Source organism: Chrysoperla carnea, chromosome 4 (genome assembly GCF_905475395.1).
Source record: "Chrysoperla carnea chromosome 4, inChrCarn1.1, whole genome shotgun sequence".
In the NCBI taxonomy this organism is placed as follows: domain Eukaryota; kingdom Metazoa; phylum Arthropoda; class Insecta; order Neuroptera; family Chrysopidae; genus Chrysoperla; species Chrysoperla carnea.
Genome location: NC_058340.1, coordinates 19,153,726 through 19,172,809, shown reverse-complemented (window position 1 = coordinate 19,172,809; position 19,084 = coordinate 19,153,726). Strand labels below are relative to the sequence as shown.

General features: G+C 28.6%; 1 protein-coding gene across 1 annotated transcript in view; it reads right to left on the bottom strand.

The window, feature by feature from the left end:
• Window positions 1-9,742, bottom strand: part of LOC123297927 (collagen alpha-1(XV) chain-like) — a 145,203-nt gene extending 135,461 nt beyond the window's left edge. The window contains exons 1-2 of the mRNA XM_044879763.1: window positions 9,663-9,742; window positions 9,322-9,422 (exon numbers count right to left, since the gene is read on the bottom strand). Of these exons, the coding sequence (XP_044735698.1) occupies window positions 9,322-9,422; window positions 9,663-9,742 (181 nt within the window). The remainder of the gene's footprint in view (window positions 1-9,321; window positions 9,423-9,662) is intronic.
• Window positions 9,743-19,084: the final 9,342 nt, after the last annotated feature.

Here is a 19,084-nt window from a genome sequence, read left to right as displayed (position 1 = left end):
AGAGAAGGTCAGTGCAGCTGAAAGAGTGGCTATAATTTCATATACTTGAAGTCAATATATAAAGTTTTTTTATTTGAATGTTAAGTTAATCTGGCAGTGGAAACATTGGGTATATCAGACCCAAAATTATATTTGAAGAGCCTTAAAAACCAGATTAAATGCATTCCTAATGTTTTTATCTCCTACCTTCGAACTAAGATTAACAGATACGTTGAACAGCTGTCATTAGTGCTAATAAATTATTTATTCCTTCCAGTTATCATTAAGTTCCGATTATTGATAACTAGAAGTTGCAACCCGCTGACTGACGATTATAGTTCGAACTAATTAAAAGAGGAAAAAGATCCGTATTCATTACTTCCAATTACAGCGGCTAGATGGCTAATACTTGTACTTACTTTTTTAAAGGCAAATCATTATATTGAAATTCAAACCAGGTAAGTCTCACTAAATTGCAACAAAAATTGTACTAGTTAAAACAAAAAGTGGACTGCTTTTCCAAAAAGGTGAACGAAGTTTTCACCAAATCATTTTTTGCAAAATGCATGAGTGTGTAAGCCTATCAATACAAAATTAATTAATTTATTTTTTATTTGCTTTGAGATTTGCATTGCACATTGCACGTCGGACAAAAAACGAAATTTTACATTTTATATAAGTGTAAGTGACAATTTCAAACTAATAATAAAAGGTCACTTTACTATTTATAATTTAATTAGACAATTTGTGATACGAACGATACAATGATATAAGAGAATACCCTTTTTACCATTTTGTGTTATATAGATAATTTTAATTTAAGTACGGTCAAATATTGATTGTACTTAGTTAATGTCCATTGTATGATATGAGAAAAATTTTGTTATTTCGAACGAAGAAATAAACGATCCTACATTTAGATTTGCAATTAAATTAACTGTAAATGTTTACATAATGAAATCTAAGCAAAATAACGCAACCTTTTATTGGCATTTTTGTCTTTGTAATTGAACATTGCCATCTTTGAATTATCAGGATAAGATATTAATGGGAATTGACATGATAAACAAAAAGGTAAAATTCTGTCAAATTTTTAAACCCCGAACTAAAAAAAGGGGTGTTATAAGTTTGACAGCTAAGTCTGTCTGTCCGTCTGTCTGTCTGTCTATGGCATCGTAGCGCCTAGTTTAGTTTGAAAAATATTTAAATGGAGAGTGTTCTTAGTTATGTTTCAAGGGCGATTTAAGGGTTGTGTACCCGAAAAATTTGTCGGAATTTTTTTAATTTTGTAAATTTCACTTGTTTAATTTAAAAAAAAAAAAAAAAAAAAAAAAAATTGAAGCTTACAAAAAGTTTCGGAAAAAAACAGAATCATCACATAAAGACAAAGTTTTGAACTATTCATATAATTAAAAAACAAAACGTATAACATATGCATAAAAATATGTCGTTTAAAATAATTACACTTTAGAAATTATTTTCATAAAATAGTAATTAAAAAGCTTGTGTTAAAAAAGATTATCACTTGTCTGTAAAATTTAGACATAAAAGTTTCTTAATATCCACCATTACAGGGTTTCTACATAATGCATTTTTTGCAATATAATAAAACCATCAACAAAATTTTTCAACATTCGAAGCTCAATGACTATGGATTAGTAACGCAAAACAGTATTTTAATAGTTTGTTGAGTTGGAATAAAAAATCAGAAGTCGATAAAGCGAGATATATGTATTTTCCAAATGGTTATTCAATATAAGATTTCATCATTAAAACAATTATTTACAAATTCAAATTTTGTAAACTTATTAGTAAACAGTAGTATAAGAAAATAAAAGCTTTAATGAATACCTCTGGCTATAGATGGGATTTATATGATTTAGTTTGGAAATATTTTCTATTTTTGATTTCAAGGTATATATCCTTTTTATATCCTTAAAGTCCTAAGCAACACTAAGTGCTATGTCGAATAACATAGTTCGTTGCTTCAGCCATTGCTAGCTAATAAAATCTAACAATTTAAAACAATCCTAGATTTTTTAATGAGTTTTAAGGATTGTGAGTCATCTGAATCGATCTTTAAATTGAAATCGATTCATTTCTCAACAGGGAATATTCATGTATTTCTTTTATATTTTAATTCATTGTTTACACCGTTAACATAGTAAAAAATATAAATACTGGTCAAGAACGCTTTATTTAAGTGTAAACAAAAATTTAAAGTAGAGAATAATTTTGAGATGTTTAAACGCAGCTCTTTTGGCGCTCTCTGTTGATGACGTATTTACATGTGATCTGTCAATTGGTGACAGTTTAATCTATATTTTACACTTTAGAAAATGAATTTACAACACACAATTTACAACAGTTATTATTAAGTTTTCTAATAAAGAGCCGTAGAGTAATCTCACACAAAATATAAGTAATTAATACCATACAGTATGTCAACAAATATGACAAGGCACATAGTATGACGTCACATCCGTTTTAAAATTTGAATTTACGTTTTATAAATTTGAATTTATCTCACTGAATTTGTACTTTTATTAATTAATAATTAAAAATATATTAATAACTTTAATAATGGTTTAGTTGAAATATCCAGCCAATAAAGTTACATTCATAAATATTATTTATTAGCAAGTGAGGGAATTGACCGATCTGTTGACTATACATATTTCGATGTCAAATACTCAAATTTCATTATTAAGTCGACCCTGTAAACTTACCATAGCATCTCTTTAGCCAAACTTTCAACAAGGGAAGCAATTAGGGTCAATAAACTTTCTTTATTATTTTGTTTTTACTCCTCTATATCCACTATTGACACTTCCCAAGTTCAACACTTTTTGAATTTCAAATAATTAACCCAATTTAATATACAAAAAAAAGTTCAATAAATCTGAAACACCATTATCTTTTAAAATATTTATATTGAGTCAAATATATTAAAACACAAAAGAAATATAATAACATAGAATCAAATAAAAAATAAATATGAAATCCAGTCATCATAATATTATATTTTATTTATTGCCACCAATAATACATGAATAAAATATAAAGTTACATTTAAACAAACTGTTTCTTCTTCTAGTTAGAAGAAGACTTTCTATGTATCAATATTTTATTTTATATGTATACGATATAACTTCGAATGTATTTTATTTTATTTGTAAGATAACATCGTAACCAATTACTCGATTTTCTATTTATAAGTTCATAATTATTGATGACATTATTAATTATTTATCTTATTGTATGTTATCAAACTTTATTCAATCTGAACAAATCAATGTATTTCCTAGAATATAATATCCGTTTCCTTTAACTCAATGCACATTGATTTAAATCTCAGTTATGAATACAGCAATACTTTAAAAAACCAAAAAACAGGTTTTTGTAATTAGCTGAACTTAAAGGTAAAAAGTAATTTCTTTAATTTCAAAAAAATCATTTTATCGTAAAAAAGCGTGGTATGCCAAATTTCAATTATTGTAAATATTTTATAGACAGATATTGGTAAAATTAAAGTCATTATAAAATATCTTAAAAAGACCACACGCTTTTTTTAGGTGTAAATGATTTTTTTGAATTTAACGAAAGTATTTTTTACCTTTTAGTTCAGTTAGTTACAAAAGCGTGTTGTTTAGTTTTTCGAAACTATTATTTATTTTGTATTTTTAGTTTTTTAGACTATTATTTATTTAAAATACACAAATTTAAGTATTTTTTCGCACATTTATAATTACATTTTTTCAATTTTCAATACACATCTCAGAGAGACATGCTAATCTTTTTATATACCTTTACTATTCCCTGTTTTTAGAAACTAGTAAATATCGTCTAACGAGACTTGGTTTCAGATAACATTTTTTAGAACCTTCAGTTTATACTTACAGAAACAAAGGCTAGGCTGTTTATTTTGCTATTCAAACATTTTGGTAAGAAATCACGCAAAAGCTTCAAATTATCTACACTATCCGATCCTCATGAAGTGATCATTTACAATTACCACATTGAATTAAACAGAGCTCAAAAAATAAAAATATATACAATTCGAATTCTGATAGACGAAACAACCCGACTCGCCCTCGGAGACAATTTGAATAGGTTTAATTCTTTTTAAATAGCAATAGCCAACTAACTGTTGGCGTATACTATACATAAACGAAACTTTAATGTAAAAAAACCATGACGAAATATATAAACGATACTTTTGGCTACCAAATTAAAAAATAAATAAAATAAAAGTTTTTCAATTTATTTTATAACTTTTAATAATAGTACGAATTCGTGTCATTTCTAACTTACATTTTTTGACCACATTTTCTCCGAAAACACAGACTTATGCACTGCATTCATTCCATTAGAGTCGGGCGAAATTCAAGGATGCATATTTTCGATGAACAACGATGAACTGAAACAACTTCGTAAAGGGCTTCCTATTTACTCATATATGACATATTTACATTCACAAAGAGATTCGCAAAAAGAAAGAGGGTGTGTCCGCGTTAGTATTGGAAATACACTGGCTGTAATTATGGATCTTTTATATTTTTTAGACAAAACTACAAAGCGCAGAGTAAAACGAAGGTCTTCAAAGAATAGTTCCGTTTAATATGTTATTTATATCGGGCATATTCATCGTTAAATAGGTATAAATTTTGCCCAATCCTAATGTAATCTTAGGGAGTTTTTGGGAATGTCTGAATGCAAATTTAGGTGGTTGAAAATCTATATATAGGTTGTGTTTCTGTCCAAGGGATCTGACACGCCTTTGGGAGAGTGTCAACCTCCCAGTTTCCCTTATTTATTCCTTTTTATACCGAATAATTTTGGATTTTCGTGGTTTTTAAGGCTTTGACTCAAATACTCTTTTTTTAAGACCGTACGCATAGCAAACAAGGAAATTAAAATTTCGGTTGCATTAAAAAGAATCTTGTTATAGGAAGCACGTAATAAGGGAGAAATATGACCTTAGTGATGGAACTCCAAGGTTCATGGTTTTTCCAGTATATGTTACAACAGTCGACCATATAATATATAACAAACTGATTAAAATCAAAGAGCTCATAAAAAACTAAATAGAGACAGGCGAACGAAGTAGCAAAAAAAATACAAAGTGAACAACAACAAAATAATCAAATATAATTTCATTTTTATTAGTCTGGTGCTATATAGTGAGATAATAATAAAATATGTCTACTACTACTCTAAGCTAATAAAGATATACTACCCATTACAATATTATATACCTCGAGTCAAATTTTAATATGCTATTTTTTAATTTACAAATAAGAAATAATAAGTCTGAAAGAAAGAACTGTATAAATAGGTCAAGGCCATGAACCTTATTTGAATATTTATTAATAGAAGTACTAATAAAAAATAAATAAAAAACTTCATTTCTTACGATGATAATTAAGGATATTCGATTAGCTTTCGATTCCTTTTATAGTCGTCTTCTTCTTTCTAGGCACATAGTCTAGTTAACAAGTGCCTCTTTGTTCAACTTTTTACAGCCAGCTCGGAAAATTATGAACAATGTATGGATTCTATTCGGAATTTCATGTATAAACAATTAAGGGAAAAACAATAGTGGTTTTAGTTTTTCTGAAATAAAGTCCCAACTCCCAAAATTGTAGGCCTAATATTTTTCCAGGGGGATAAAATGCGGCCAAAACAATAATGCGACGGAAAAAATTTTTATCGCAAGTTTTCAAAGAATTATGCAATAGTTCATTTGTAATTTTTTAGTGCATAAGTATGAACATTGCAAGTGTGATAATTGTTAAGTAGTGAATTTGAAAATTTTTACTTTGTTGGAACTATTCTTAAAAATCATATATTCCGGATGGAAAAATTAAAAAAATTTCATTATCAATTTTTATCACCATTTTAACGGTCCTCTTTTGTTCATCCAAACGGGATGATAAAAACTCCCATGATTGCATTCCTTTAACCTGATGAACTCCTGTTCTTATAGCTTGGGTCATATCCTATATATACAGACTACTCGATTTAGCCGTTTATGCTTGTGGAGATTTTTTCAAGTGTATATTCATGAAGTTCGTACGAATGTTAACAACGTTTTTATCAAACGTGACTTCAGATAACTACTTCTCGTTTCAGTATCTTTTAACCTGTACCTACATTTTAAATTTATTTAAAATATATCATAAAGACCCTCTTTTAAATAGAAGGAAAGCACACATGCAGGTTTGTTTGTGCATGTTTTGATTTGGAATTGATCATCTCACGAAAAAAAGAAATATATATAAAAATCATAAAAAATAAAACATTTAATATAGACAATGTGCTGATGATTGAATAACCTTAAGGATAGAAATACAAAAAATAAAATAAAAATGAATTCATTTTAAGATACTTAATTAATTTCACCGTTAGGGTTTATATTATATAATCACTTACATGGAGAAGGAAAGATAGCATGAGTGCTGTGTAAAGAAGAGAATGCTCTTGCTTCTTCAATTCAAATTAATTTAATTTTTGTTTACATTTTTTTATTGTATTTTTATCCTACCTTTAATTATAATCAACTTGTTGTAGGTCAGATATTTTGTCTCTTTATCTTACATATGCTTTTATGTATACCGATATTTTATTTAATAGATATCGCCAGTATAGTAAATTTAATTGTTCTTGTATACATCCCTTCCATTAAACAATTAAATTTGTCCAAATAAATGTTGCTTGTCGAATGTTTCTTTTTTTCCTTCACTTTGTTGAAACCTCAATCATTCCTAGTTTCTAAACAATAAACAGAAACTTTGCAAGTGCTAATCATAAACTCGCTAAAGTAACAAAAAAACTTTTGTGATCACGTGTAGTTTTCTTTCCTTCCAGTCTAAAGGTACTCCTAGACAGTATCAAAGTTATCAATTGCAATTCTTGGTACCTAGTATAAAAAAGTCTTCAATGGCCTTTTAGCTATTCGCTGTGTGCGTAGTCATGGTAGGGACAATAAAAACGATGCCAGCGCTTCCAGTGACAAGTTTGGCGATGGAGGCTGTTATGACTAATTTGCAATTCTTTACATGTTAATGTTGTAGAAAATGTCAAATTAAAATTATTGAAAAACACTAATTAATTAAACTTAATGCATTAAAAATTGTGAAAATAAGAGATCAAATTGCACAAATATTATTTTTCAAATGTAAATTATCCTTTATCATTTATCCTTTATTTATTTAAATTTGTGAGGCAATTATATAAAATTTTCAATGTAAGTCATAAATTCAATCCGTACAATTATATATACATCCATACAATTCTATAATTAAAGTAGTGTATCGTTACCATGGAAACGCCTCCAATAAAACTCACGCACGGTGCGAATAAAGTCAAATGAAAAATGGTAAAGTATGAATTATATCAACGGTGAATGCCATTTGCCAACAGTGAACGATATTGTAAGGTGTTCGGATATTGGATTCATAGGAATACTGTAAATACTAATGAAATCACATGCGGGGATTGTCTTTGAATATCATAGCACTACCCTAGTTAAAGAAGAAGCTTATTATTGCAGCTAATTTCTATATGTGTAAGAATGGAACAGCTTGAGTGAATAACAATTACCAAAATTACTTAAAAAAATTAGAGCTATAAATTCTTCATCTTATATATAGTATAAGATAACAAATTGAAAGGCTGGAAGAACATTAATTTATAGAATTTCTAAAGCCTACGAAATTCTATTGTACTTGTTTGGTAACTTTCGTTAGATATGTGTTCATGTACAAAAACAAACATGCAAATATATTTTTAAGTAGTTATTTAACATTGAACCAAATAGATATAAAGCTACCGTACAAGTTTTGCCTTGTTTAAAATCACAGATAAATGACATATTGAGAGAGCTGCGCTTTTTAAATTCTGGGCTCAGCACATTTGAAATTGCCCTGTCAGTTTAGAGCCGATGAATATCTTCTACCTTCTCTCTTACTCTAATAAGAGGATAATCGACTATCCGATACCGAACAATTTGGTACGACATCCAATGAGCTATGTAGTGTCCATAGCCTGACATTTTGCCTGAATGTTATTTTTCGAAATGGTGAAGTATGGATACATCGCAAGTTGAGTATCGGATAAACGTTGACAGTTTTGGAGGGTATCTTCCAATTAGAGAATGAAAGAAGGCAGATATTCATTACAGAAGAATTTCTCATTGTTGTTAGACTATCTAAAGACTATATCCACACAAATTTTGGACTAATTGTAAATAAGCTCAAAAAATATATGTTAGCTTAATACCTATAGAAGGAAGAACCATAAACTAGCATAAGTATTTAACAATAAAATAACTTTTTTTCTTTAAATACGAAATAATACGACATCATTAAATGCAAATTATGCGACGTTTATTGTCTAGAATGCAAGAGAAGTCATTAAAATAAAAATAAAATAACAAAGTTTTTGTGAAAAAAAATAATTAAGTTTTGTAAAAATTACACAACTAGCTATCCTTGGCTTATAGCATATGAAATTTATTTTAAACGTGAAAATTAAAATACCTACTGCTAATGTTAAAATTATTTAAAGTTTTTAGCTTTATAAACAATTAAAAAGTATAAATAAACTCACAATGTAAAAATAATAATAGTGATAAAATTTATGAAATAGATCTTGATCTTCATGAACCATCAAAAAATTTAATAATTTAATAAAATTTCTTCCTTCGTATGCAGAACGCAGCACCGTTCTTTTTAAATAGGTTAATAGTTGATTTAGTAAGCAAGATTTGCAGCTTGCACCTAGATTTCATAAAATCTGTCATTTTTCGTTTGTAGATCATTATTTCGTTGCCGTGATGTTTAGAGAGAAAGAGAGTTAAGTTTAGAGGGAGTGAAGCGCAGGCAACTATTATACAATTCTATAGAAAAAGTTTGAAGTAGATTGGATCAAGGAATCACGTTGTCCCATACAAAATTTGCCCCCGTTTTTCATCCAATTAGAGACAGAATTTCGAAAAATCCTTTTTTATCGGATGCCTACATCATACAAAGAACGATAAAATTCAGGCCTCTACGATCAGCGGTTTAGGGTGTGCATTGATATTAAAATCCAATTAAAAAGTAATTTTTTTCTGGGAAAAATTATGACACTTATTCCAATTTGAAATAATACGTTCAGAAACCTTTTTACTAAAAAAGTATTGCCCCGATCTTAATATTGAATATAAGAAGATATTTTAAATTCATAATGAGGATTAAAACAAGCGGTTTTTATAATTTTATAAGCTTCTTTATACAGAAACTTTTTATTAAAAATAAGAATAGTTTATTTTTTGAAATTCAATAGACAATTACTTACCATTTCTACTTGAACTTGGCTTGCCACCCGTACTGCCCACACTGTTGGCACCATGAATAAATATTTTTGTAAATAAAATTACAATGGCGATTCCAATCAGTCTGCAACAAGAACAACAACATTATTTTCAAAGATTATGTTATTTAAATTAAAAACACCCTGTGTTATGTAATCGAGACTGTTCTTAAAATTGTTTCAAGAAAAACAGTTCAGTTTTGAGAGGGCTACAAGGGAAAAACCGCATTGGTTCTTCTTCTTTTTTTTTTTTTAAATTTTGTACATTTTATTTGTTCAATTTTACTAAGTCCCTAAATTCTTTGATTAAAAAAACTTTGATTTACCTCGAAGGTACTCTAAAATCAGGTAAATCTTTTACCAATAGGGGAGTTTTCTCCACAGCAATTTCGATATAAAAAAACATCGAACAATAAAATAAATGATAGCATTTTATGAAATTTATGATAAAAAATTAATGTTTCTAAAGAATAACTCCATGTTTTCTGGAAAAATTGTCCTCTAGAGGCAATGATGTCTAGTCGAAAAAGGTATACAACATACAAAAACGTTTGTTAAACAAAACACTAATGATTTAAAAACAAAGTAATGTTATTTTTTGTAAATTAATTCGTGTCTACGTAAAATACAAAGAAAACTTTTGTAATTACAATTAGTGGAGTTGTTATAAAGAATGAAGTGAATCGGTCTGTATATGGATGGCTATCTACACCTAATTAAAGACAAAGCTGGTATTGTTTATAAAGCTTTGATTAAAAGATGTAATTTTAACTACAAGACTATAATGGAATAGTAGAAATTTTCTTCTGAGATACCGTTTGGATAGCGTATTTCTATGCGCTGAATGAAAGCTTCAACAAAAGACAAACATATTGGCTTTCACCTTAAAAATAAAATATGATAGTAATGTAACAGTGAGCATCCAAGAGTATAATAAATTAAAGCGTCGTCTCAAGAACGCTGTCTTTTTACATTTTAATAAATAAATTCTTCGAAAATTACTATTGGAGTGAAAATCAGCGGGTAGATTATTTTTTTAAATATGGGCCTGCTTATGACTACCCATACTGACTGCTTTTCCTAATAACTATAAGGAAGTGAATCCATTTGTATTTGTAACGGAATGCTAAAATTGAACTGATAATCTTTTTCTAGACAGAATACGTTATATTTTGTTATGAAGTAACAAAAACAAAACTCACAAATCATAAACAAACAGAAAGTTTATTTATGAGAAATATGAACTATGATTTAAGAATAAATTAGATTTCTTTGTTTTATTCAAATTGCCCTTCTGTCTTATTTACATATTATTTGAATGTTAATTTTAGATATCATACCAATTATATTTCTATTGCTTCCTTGTACAAATTCTTGTACAACAAAAATTTGTAGATTCTTACTCAAAATTCTATGTAAAAAAAATTGTGGTAGGTAGCAAAAATGGAAACCATGAAAATCAAAAGTGAAATAAAGGTATAATAAATAAATTAAATACAATATTATTTTTAATAATACATCAAGATATTTAAAAATGTTCTTTTATATAAAACTGTAAATATCCTGCATAGATAGGTATATTGAGATATTTAAAAATTGAAACAACATTGAAAATTCTATTTAACGGTAAAACCGATTTTTTGTATAATGAACCGAATCGCGTCGGTTTTATCTTAAAGAAATCCATTTATCGATTTTATCACGAACTGTACTAACGGTTTCCACCTCGTTGTAAACACTTGAAGACAATGAAGAATTACTCAATTATTGGCAAGGAAAATAAAAGTTTTAGCGCAGGTCGTCGGGACGCAATCGACAGATGAATCTATGAATTATTTATGCGCTATGGTTCATTTACTACATGCAATTGTTAAAAATTATTTTTCTTCTACTATTCACGGAAAGCCGCAATAAAACCGCCAATTGGCCGCTGTAATAGCAAATAAAATAACAACTGCAAAAAACCTTTTTTATTGCTGGCCTCCGATTAGTCCATCCTCCGCCAGCCAGCGTTGTGACAATCATTTCCTTTTCAATTATTACATTATTCGGCCAACTTATGTATTAAATGGATTGCAATTTAGTTCCATTTTTCCATGTCTTATAAAGAATAATTCTAAATAATGCGAAAGGTAAGAACCTCGCAGTCTCTCGAAAGAAAACCTCTCATTATACAGGAATTTTATCAAATACAATCGTTTTTTCATCATAACGAACACATACAAAATTTCCTCCTGTTGATAATCACTTGTGAAACGGGATCTGGGAATGGCGTAACATCAAAGCTTCAAACACTACAACTGTTTTTGATAAACTTTTGATTTATGAATATCAGGTTTATTCGTATGTCAGCTCTACGTATTTTAACGAGTAAGTCGTCAACTTTGTGGATTTGTAAGATTAATTTAATTAATAGTTGTGATGGGCTGTTGTAGTGCATATGGTAAATGCATGAAGTAGGTGTACTCAGTCTCTCAAAATAATTGAGCAGCTTAAATTTTAAGTGGAATGGTTGTACGACGCATATATGGGATCACAATGGGCCCTACCCTAAATAACCTAAATGCCTGCTTACTCATTCGCAAGCAGGCATCATTAATTATTAGTTTTTAGCTTTTAAAAAAAAATAAACGTTGAAATTGCTTTCAAAATATTGAAAAAATAAACCTGTTCAATTTGCTCGCCTTTCAGTGTATATACACACAAAATATTATTTAAATCTTGTTTGGGATAAATAGCATTTGTTTTAAAAAGGTAAATTTAACTTTTAAAGTTAAATTTTTTATCGTTTTATCTAAAAGGATTTGTAAATATAATTAAATTTTTTTTTATTTTTATGTATAATGCAGAGATTTGAGCTTGTTGAAATTGATTTTAATTGACTCCCTTTTTAACAAACTGTTGAATAATAAATACATTTTATACATTAAAAATGTATTAAAATTAATTTGTTAAGGTTTTATGGCTACAACCGTCATTTCCTATAAGAATATATGTATAATAAAGAGTCGGATTTATGTTTAAAAAGAGTTATCGAAATGAATTAGTCGGAGTAATATCGCTAAAAGACTATGAAGAATTGCTTTTGTAAGTAATTTGAAATACTATTTTGAAGCTCATTTAGATATATGAACCGATTAATTATTAGCTTATATTTCTTTGCATATAAAACTTATGCTTTCAGGTTAGACATGTAGGCTGATTCCTTATTCTTCACGTGCGCGACTAACTTATATCTATAGTTTAATTTTTTTTCCTGAAACATTTTTGGTTTAGATCACTGAAAATTTGTTCTTGGCTAAAATACCCTGCAATATTAGACAGAAAGCTGACTTTCTGTGAAAGCTTTTCTAACCCACCCTGAAATGTTCCTTGGATCATTATATTGCTTTAATCACCCGTAGTTCGAAAACTACTGGTTAAAAAATTTGGTGACCGTCAGAGCTTTATTTAGAACGATCCGAAGAACATGATGGGGGTGGTGTGAAAAAGTTTCACAGAAAGCCATTTTCCTAATCATATACTAAATCAATAATATATTCATAGCTTTGATCACTCGTGGCTCGAAAACTACTCGTTTAAAATTTTTGTGACCGACAGAGCTTTTGATCAGAATGGCCCAAAGAACATGTTGGGGACAGTTTGATAAAGCTTCATAGAAAACAAATTGCCTATTTAATTTTTCGGGGTCCACTGGTTAAAAATACAGTCTTAAATAATTGACCAAAAGACTTTATTTTAAAAAGAATAAATATGAAACCATTCTGTAAAACTTTGTGCATACAGCAATAATCATTGTACCCAAATCGTAAATTACATCGAAGTATTTGTTACAGTCTAAAAATTACAAGTTCTGGTATAAGATAATATTTTGTCTGTTTTCAACAATCGATTTTCATATATTAGCATTTTTTTTTGATTCTTCCTAATGAACTTAAATATTTGTTCTGTTATTACGGTATTCTTGTAAAAAGAAAGTTTGTTAAAATTGAAAAAATACTCTTTTCACTAGATGAAAAAAAAATATAACTGATTCAAACTGCAAACATTTTGACTTACGTACCAAACAAATTCTCAGTAAACTAAAGAAACTAAAATTTTTAGAAGTATAGATAGCAGCCATGTATTCAATATTAAAACCAATATTAATAATATTTGTAGAAGCACTTTGTAAACACAGTCTGAGTGAAATTTATTTTCTAAAATGAGTTTATGGATAGTCAGTGAAATATTATTTCGTAATGCTATAGCACAACATCTGTTTCTTTTCTTTTATATTCAAGTATATATATAAACATTTAAAATACTAGATGAAACTGGTAGAAAAACAAGTGAAATTTACAAAGTTTTAAAAAGCACCGGCAAATTTTTCGGTACGGAACCCTAAGCACGCATTTGAAATAGATCTAAGTACACTCTCCATTAAATTACCTTTTTCCTGAAAACGTTATCTAAACTGAGCCGTTTTGTAATATCATCGATAATTTTTAGTTTTATCGGGTGCGGAACCCTAAAATCGCACTTGAAACATAGCTAACCACACTTTTCATTAAATTACCTTTCAAACAAAACTAAAAAAATCAAAACTGGTTATCCGTTTAAGCGCTACGAAGCCATAGACAGACAGACTCACACACACTTTTTTTTTAATTCGGGGTTAATAACTTGGCTATGACAAAATATTCAGAATAGGCTATGACAAAATATTTTTTTTTAAACTGGATGCTTCTTAAGATAGACTTCACAGAAGGTGAAAGGTATCCACCCTTAATAACTCTTGACCTGATGTGATTTATTTTTTAATGAAAACACGCCGATTTAAGTAATGGTAGCTAGAAAATTTCAGTTTTCATACCTTCAGCCTCACCCACCTCGACTTTGAAATTTCAATTGACATCCCCTACCTTGTGATACGTCATTTCAAAGGGCGTAAAAGTTTCTCTTCAACCATGACAAAAAAATTAGTTCGATGAATTGATTCTGAAAGATGGAATTCATACATTCCAACTTCTGTGTAGTCTATCTTAAGAACTAATCGATAGATTTCATTTATATTACCATGGTTGAAGAGAAAATTATATGCACTTTCAAATGAATCACAGGGTAGGTGGTGGCATTTAGTTTTAAAATTTGATGTGGATTGGGGTGATGAAACCTAATATGCTCTAGGAACCATTTTTGAACTTCCTTGCCGATGTGTTAATCGACGTGTTTACACTAAAAACAATAATCACATCTACCTTACATCAATGTTTAAATAATGTGCAAAATGTTAACAAAGTGTGTTTCTAAAGTTGACAAAGTTAATCGAAGTAATTTGATACAAAATCATGTGTAATAGTGTAAATTTCCTTGTGTAAAGTTTTAATTGTAAATAACTAAATGATACAGTGATATGATCGCTAATGACTCAATTGTTGAAGCGACATTAAATAACACAAAAAAAAAATAATAATAATAATAATAATAAATAATTACATCAGGCCAAGAGTTACTAAGGGTGGATACTTTTGAAGTGAACACACTGTATATGTATTTGATTATAATTTTAAAATTACACAACAACAAATGTTTTGCACCTACATAAAGAAATAAGCAATGTTCAGATGGCATCAAGACTTATGTATTTAATATTTTATTAGATTTGGTAGTAAAACACAAATGAAATTATCTTCCATATTCTAATACAAACAAACTGATATCTCAAATAGTGTTGAAGACGCCATGTCATTCCGGAATATTTTATGTTAGAGATTCGATTACATTTTGTGTATGTATATATGTATACATTTGTTTTAGTCTCTTATTTAGTCGAGAGATCTTGTTACTAATTTATTAATTCTAAAAAGTCTAACAATATTATAAATATTGTAGCATTTGTATCCGTTCATATAAAATTTTATTCGATATATAAAAAAAAAAAACTACTTCTGAATTATTTGTTCTCAACGAACGTATAACAAATTTGGGATACAAATTACGTTTTAACGAAATAAATTTTAGTTAAACGAATTTTTATGAAATTGTACTAAAAAGGAAAAAATAATTTGTAAATAAATTATGTTTGTCTCTAGAAACTATCGACTTTAGATTTTGTGGATGGGTAACAATCTCTTCATTTTCACGCAACAGTAAACTGGATACAACTTATGCATCCAAAAACCGGATACAAGTTCTCCTACTCCCAATGGGGGGGGGGGGCAAATTTGGACATAAATTTCTCGTGAATAATAATTATATTTAATAATAAAGTTTAAGAGCTAATATTTTTTTTGTAAATGAATTCCTGAAAAAATTACAGTACATTAATAAGCAAACAATGAAATTTGTTCATATTAGTTAGTGTCTGAAAGATTCAAATCTAGAGGCACCGTAAATTGCCGTACCACACATATTGATAGAAATTTAGAATGATAAATTTATATGCATCGGATAATAAATGTCATGTTAGAATTATAATATTGCAGTATAAAATAGATGCAATTAAATTAGGCTGATGACTCAGAGCTGAATTTTGTTATTTATTTTTTTCTATGCTTATAACTTATTTCTGCTACTAAAAATTTGAACATGTATATTAAGAAGAGTTGCCGTTTATATTTTAAAATTTCATACTTTACAAAGTGTAACAAGAAAATGTATGGTAGATTATTATTGTCCTTGAAACAAAATTTGTGTTTTGTACTTTTTGTACCAATTGTACCATTGAACAAAATTTGTGGTTTGCACTTCTAATACCAATTTCTCACTTGTACTACGTAGGGGTATATACAAACAAAGTAATTATAACATAATGCACCTAAGGTAATCGATAAGTTGTTAAAATTATTGTTTTGATCCATGGCACAAGATGATGTCTTATCTCAAGATGATATCTGTTAAATCTTAGAGGTCCCTCGACTGTAATGACAATTTTACTTATCATAACAAATTCAGATGAAAATATAGTTTTCGAACTTTATTTTATTTAAACCATTTTGGGGTTATAATTTCGTGAGAAAGTATGACAACAAATATATATTTAAAAAGTGTTATCATAGCTTTACGTCCTCTAGAGTGTGCCGTATTGAATTTAATGTGACGGTATACATCGCCTTTAACCAGCGGACAATCAAAACGCTTCTAACGATACCTCATTTGTCAAATTATGTTAAGTAGTTTAGAAGTTAGGTCCGAACAGATGAACATACATACATATCGGTCAAACACATAACCCTCGTAATTGTACAGTCGGGGTAAAAACAAAATTTTCAACGTTGGTAGGTACACCTTAAAAATCATTTTCGTCTCGTACGCAACTTTTATAAAAATCATAATCTCGCTACTTACTTCTATCCCTAGTCTCTTATATGTGAAATTCTGTTTTTGCGAATGGCTTAGAAAAATTAGATAAACCCATTTGTTGCCTAATTAGTTTGTGACATACAGTAAATAAATTTGTTAACATTAGTAACATTAGGATAGACCTTTTATATTTATGAAAAATAGACAGACAATTTAATGGTGGAAACATCAGCATAAAAAGTATTCGGCACCAAAAAGTCTTGGCCATAGAACACTATTCTATTTATATAAAAATAGAAATATTACTTTTATGGGAGTTTATATCCGGAAAAGAAGGCAATGGCTTCTCCTTTTGGCATGTTTCCATTATACAACACGTTCGTAAAGGGGAAAGTTTCCTAGGTCGCACTTCTGAAGTTTTTTATTTTTTCTTATGAAAAGGAACTCTTTTTGATTATTAAAAATTTGAATAGTTTTAACAATAAATGTGTTTTGCAATCAGTGGCAGATTAGGAAAAATATTTAAAAAAAATTTCAACTTATGTTATTTATTAATCGACCTCGAACAAAAACGGAGGTGGTTATCAATTCGACTGTATTTTTTGTAAAACCAATGCGTTTTTATGGTTAGTAGGACCTGATTTTCCCATCGCTTATACCGTACTTGATATACATACGTGTTAAAAAGTACAAAATAACTTTTCTTATAAGTAACTCAAACATGAGTATTTGTAAAAGATTGAAACGCTCCGAATCATCTACGATATTTTAGAAAAAGTCAAGTATGAGAGACTCATAAGAAAAATTATTTTCTACTTTTTAGTACAAGAAAAGTTTGACCTTTAATAAGTATTTTTTAATTAATTTTTTTTCATCTTGGTTTTCCCGTGAAATTTGTGACGGGTCACTCTTTTCTGACCCAACCTTTTTCGACCAACCAATTATCGAGGTAGCAAAATGCATGCGATCTTCCGAATCTTTATAAGAATGAATTATTTCCCAAAGTGTTTTTAAAACAAAAGTTTTGCACAATCCTCAAAAGTATGGACGACCTTGACGGCCTTCCTATTCATATATAAACATGTATATTATAAAATTGTATGTACAACATACAGCAATAGAGGAGAACACCATTAGATATAAAGTTATATTTACACTTTATTTTTTATCTTATTTTTGAAGTCTGTAGAAAGAAACTGTTTACTTTTTGACAATGTATGAAAATTGCTACACTAATATTGCGGTTTACTGAAAAAATGGCTTTTAAATTATACATTTTATTTTTGTATTCTGTGTTTCACGAAAATGTTGAAATTGACTATAACATTCATGTGAACCATCATCATACTATTGTCATTCGTACCAAGATGATCAATTATTTCCGGAAACATGAAAATGGATTGTCTCTGATGATATGGGCCATATTATGATGTCGCTGGGTTTGGCCATTTCGAACGTTAAATGAAGGTAAAGATACTTTTTATTAATTTGATCTATAATTCTTATAGCGTATTAGTTTTTTTTTTTTAGTAAAAAAATATAATAAAATTGTCGTACGCAATTAATAAGTAATAAGGACTATCTTAATATAGTTAAGTAATAAAGTTAGAATTTTTAAATAGTTTTCGACTCTTAGAATAGGAGCGACTGAGTATGGTACAAAAGATAACTTCATTAAATTTGATTCAGTACCGTCAGCGCTGTTATGTGAATTGATTCCTTCTACCAATAATTAGAGTTTTATTTCACAAGCCAATGAAAATTATAAAATCCATGAGACTAAAATAAAATCATTAACTGTGTGCCAGGAAATGTCAAAACATATTTTTACACATTTTTATCAGATTTTGGACACCATAAATGATTATTATAAATAACACTTTTTCTAATAGTTAGATACCAAATGCGATATCATAAGAATTCTTCTTCAGAAATATGTTGCATTACTAGTATATCAGATCTATTTTTGTTGCAATTTGAATTATATTATTATAATTCGTCTGTAATAGACCGCGGGCCCATAATGAGGGTAAATTTTGTGATTCTTTTTGTATGATATTTGGAGAATTGATAATTTTAAGTTTGTCTAAAATATATAATATTTGTCAATTTTAGTATTTCGGTGATTTTTTTCAATATGCTGCATATGTTAAAAGACAGTCGTTGAAGGACTTAAAAAACATGAAACAAATTACAGCAAGTCAAAAATCGTTTGGTTAAAAAACTATTTCGACGAATCGAAATATTGCATCAATTATGATTTGAATCAGTCACTTGGCAGATATAACGTGAAAAAAACATAAAAATTAACCAACTAAAATTCTATAAATTCGGCACACGAGCCCCGTTTAAACCTTTTTTTTTGTTAACAAACTTTTATCAGTACATCAAATTCTAAACAAGCAGAATCATACGAATTTCGCTTCAATATGGGCTTACGGCCAATTATTAAAATATAATATGT